Source organism: Vulpes lagopus, chromosome 15 (genome assembly GCF_018345385.1).
Source record: "Vulpes lagopus strain Blue_001 chromosome 15, ASM1834538v1, whole genome shotgun sequence".
NCBI lineage: Eukaryota > Metazoa > Chordata > Mammalia > Carnivora > Canidae > Vulpes > Vulpes lagopus.
The window spans coordinates 41,045,789-41,048,599 of NC_054838.1; the positions used below are offsets into that span (position 1 = coordinate 41,045,789).

General features: G+C 41.2%; 1 protein-coding gene across 1 annotated transcript; it reads right to left on the reverse strand.

Annotated features, from left to right (window-relative positions):
- Positions 1 to 2,039: 2,039 nt before the first annotated feature.
- Positions 2,040 to 2,480, reverse strand: LOC121476516 (60S ribosomal protein L22-like). The gene has a single exon (XM_041730586.1). It carries the CDS (start codon positions 2,478 to 2,480, stop codon positions 2,094 to 2,096), a length of 387 nt encoding a protein of 128 aa, XP_041586520.1. The 3' UTR covers positions 2,040 to 2,093.
- Between the last annotated feature and the right edge of the window lie 331 nt (positions 2,481 to 2,811).

Consider the following 2,811-nt stretch of genomic DNA (forward strand, 5'->3'; position numbering starts at 1 on the left):
TTTTTCTTAAAAACCCTTTCCTAGATGAGATAATCATCACTTATGCTTATATTTTAAGTGGGAAAAAAAAATCACATGTTCTCATCTAAATGCAAGGAGGGGATGAAGATGACCTTGGGAGGTATGGCCTCCACCTGGGTTGTCACTTTCCTGCAACAACCTTATATCATTGCAAAACAATTTTTTTGTCACAATAACTATTTCTGCTATAGTGTGGGGGTAAATCAGATTTGGTGATGGAGTAGCAAAGTCCTATGAGCCTCAGATGACAAGAACCACTCCTGCATCGGCCTTCTTTCTTGGCTGTGGCTGTGCTACCATCACTTTTACCTTCACACTCCTTCAGGATCTTCTACTCTGTTCCACCAAAAGACTGACCCATTCAGCCCTGGTGGCGTAGCTGCTTAATGCTGCCTGAGACTGGGGTGTGATCCTGGAGACCTGGGATTGAGTCCCACACTGGGCTCCCTGCATGGAGCTTGCTTCTCCCTCTGCCTGTGTCTCTGTCTCTCTGTCTCTCTCTCTCCCTCTGAATGGATAAATAAATAAATATTTTAAAAAAAGACTGACCCATTACTTTATGTGCCCATAAGACAAGAAAAATGCTGTTAATTATTCTGACACAGTAGTTTCATAGTATGACTATATATCTCAATTTCTAATATTTTAAAATTTGAAAAAAAAAGAATCTTAGAATCATCACATTTGGTATCTGCTATTCTACAGACACACACACACACACACACGCACACACACACACACACAGCAATGCATACCTTACTTTGTTGGGGCTTTTTTCCCCCCTTTACTTCAGAAATTCCACGTATTATTCCTCTTATCCAATATACCTACAGCACATAGGGGATTGTTTTAGCAATTTAGGAATCTCCTAATCACAGGATATTCATTGATCCATTCTGCCAAAACTGAGTTATATGAAGTGTGATCTGAGATTGGGATTTAGAGTGTTTATGTTTTCTAACCTTATCACTGCAGTTAGTCACATTGAGCTAAGCAATGGCCAATGTAAGTGGTCTGAGAGTTTGAAACTCTGTGAACTCTCATCTCATGTTTAGTTCATTAAGATCAAACCACACAAGCAGTCGTGTCATTCACTTTTAATTTTAACTGAAGATAAAAGTTATAGTGAATTACACAAAGTGGGACAACCCTTCTGCATAAAAAGAATTGGGAACTTTCCTTCTGCTAAGTTTTGCAAATGATGAAAAAGCCTCTTCGGGCCTCACAGATACTCTTTCAGTGGACTCTCATGGGCCATAAAGATTTCACTATAAATCACTACATGGGACTGAGGCATGGAAGGATCCAATAAAGTGCAGATATGTTATTTGTGAGGAGTAAGTTCCTATGAAACTTTTTTTTTTTTTTTTACCAGCCAAGTCAATAAATATTTATTGAGAAAGGTCTGTGTAAAAAGACACTCTTTCAAGTGTTGTTTTGAATAGTAAGAGAAGGGAGTTTCAGGGACAAGCATGTTGCAGGGATCTGGCAGGGTTGAAATAGGGCTCTCTGGGCAGTCAAGGGGGAACACTGTTTCTTTGTTTTTTAAAGATTTTATTTATTTATTCATAAGAGATACACAGAGAGAGGGGCAGAGACACAGGCAGAGGGAGAAGCAGGCTGCCCACAGAGAGCCCAATGTGGGACTCCATCCCGGTCCCCAGGATCATGCCCGGAGCCCTAGACAGATGCTCAACCATTGGAGCCACCCAGGAGCCCCTGTTTGTTTTTTAAGTAGGCTCCATGCCCGGAGTGAACCCAGATGTGAGGCTTGAACTCATGACCCTGAGATCCAACACTTGAATTGAGACCGAGTCTGATGCCTAACTGACTGAGGCACCCAAGTTGCCCTGGCAGTCAAGGAGAAATGGTAGCCCCTGCATGTCCAGACAGACAGTGTGGAGTTCACTCCAGTATGAATTGCACTATTATTATAAGGCCCAAAACTCAAGCAGCAAGTTTGAAGATTTTCTTTTAATTAGGCTAAATGATCGTAAATATTATTATTTTTTTGGGGGGGGGTTCCAAGTTTTATTCAAGAACTCATACAAAATATTTGAGATAAATGAGTTTTAATCCTCATCTTCCTCCTCTCCCTCGTCCTGGTTAATCTGGAAATAACACAACTGGTAACTCTCTTTGCTGTTAGCAACTACGCGCAACCAGTCACGGAGGTTATTCTTCTTCAAATATTTTTTGGTGAGATATTTCAAATACCTTTTGGAAAAAGGCACCTCAGAAGTTACAGTAATTTTGCTCTTGCTTCTTTCTATGGTTATAACCCCTCCACCGAGATTCCCAGCTTTTCCATTCACTGTGATTCTCCCTTGAAGAAACTGCTCAAAATTGGCAGCCTCCATGATTCCATCTTCTACCGGGTGGGTGCAATCAAGGGTAAACTTCAGAACTTGCTTCTTTTTTTTACCCCCTTTCGCCACAAGCTTTTTCACGGGCGCCATGGAGGCAGCAGAGGCAGAAAGGGAGCATGATCTGTGAATATTAAAGCATCTTGGGATTCCTTAGCCAAACTTATGGCCCAAGGTTGGTCCTGTGTTCAAGCAGAGGTGGATTGCTAAAGGACAACACAGACAATGTGGAAACTGCATTTGAGCCAGCAAGGAGACATGAAGGGAGCAGGCAATACAGGTCTCTAAGATGCCAACCATGCCCAGTATACACTCTTGGAAACAAAAACAAAAGACAAACAAAAATAACTGTTTCCTTTAAATTATTCATTCTCTCAATGCTATGGATATGAGCTAAACCTTAAAACTGGAAAATCCTCCTCTT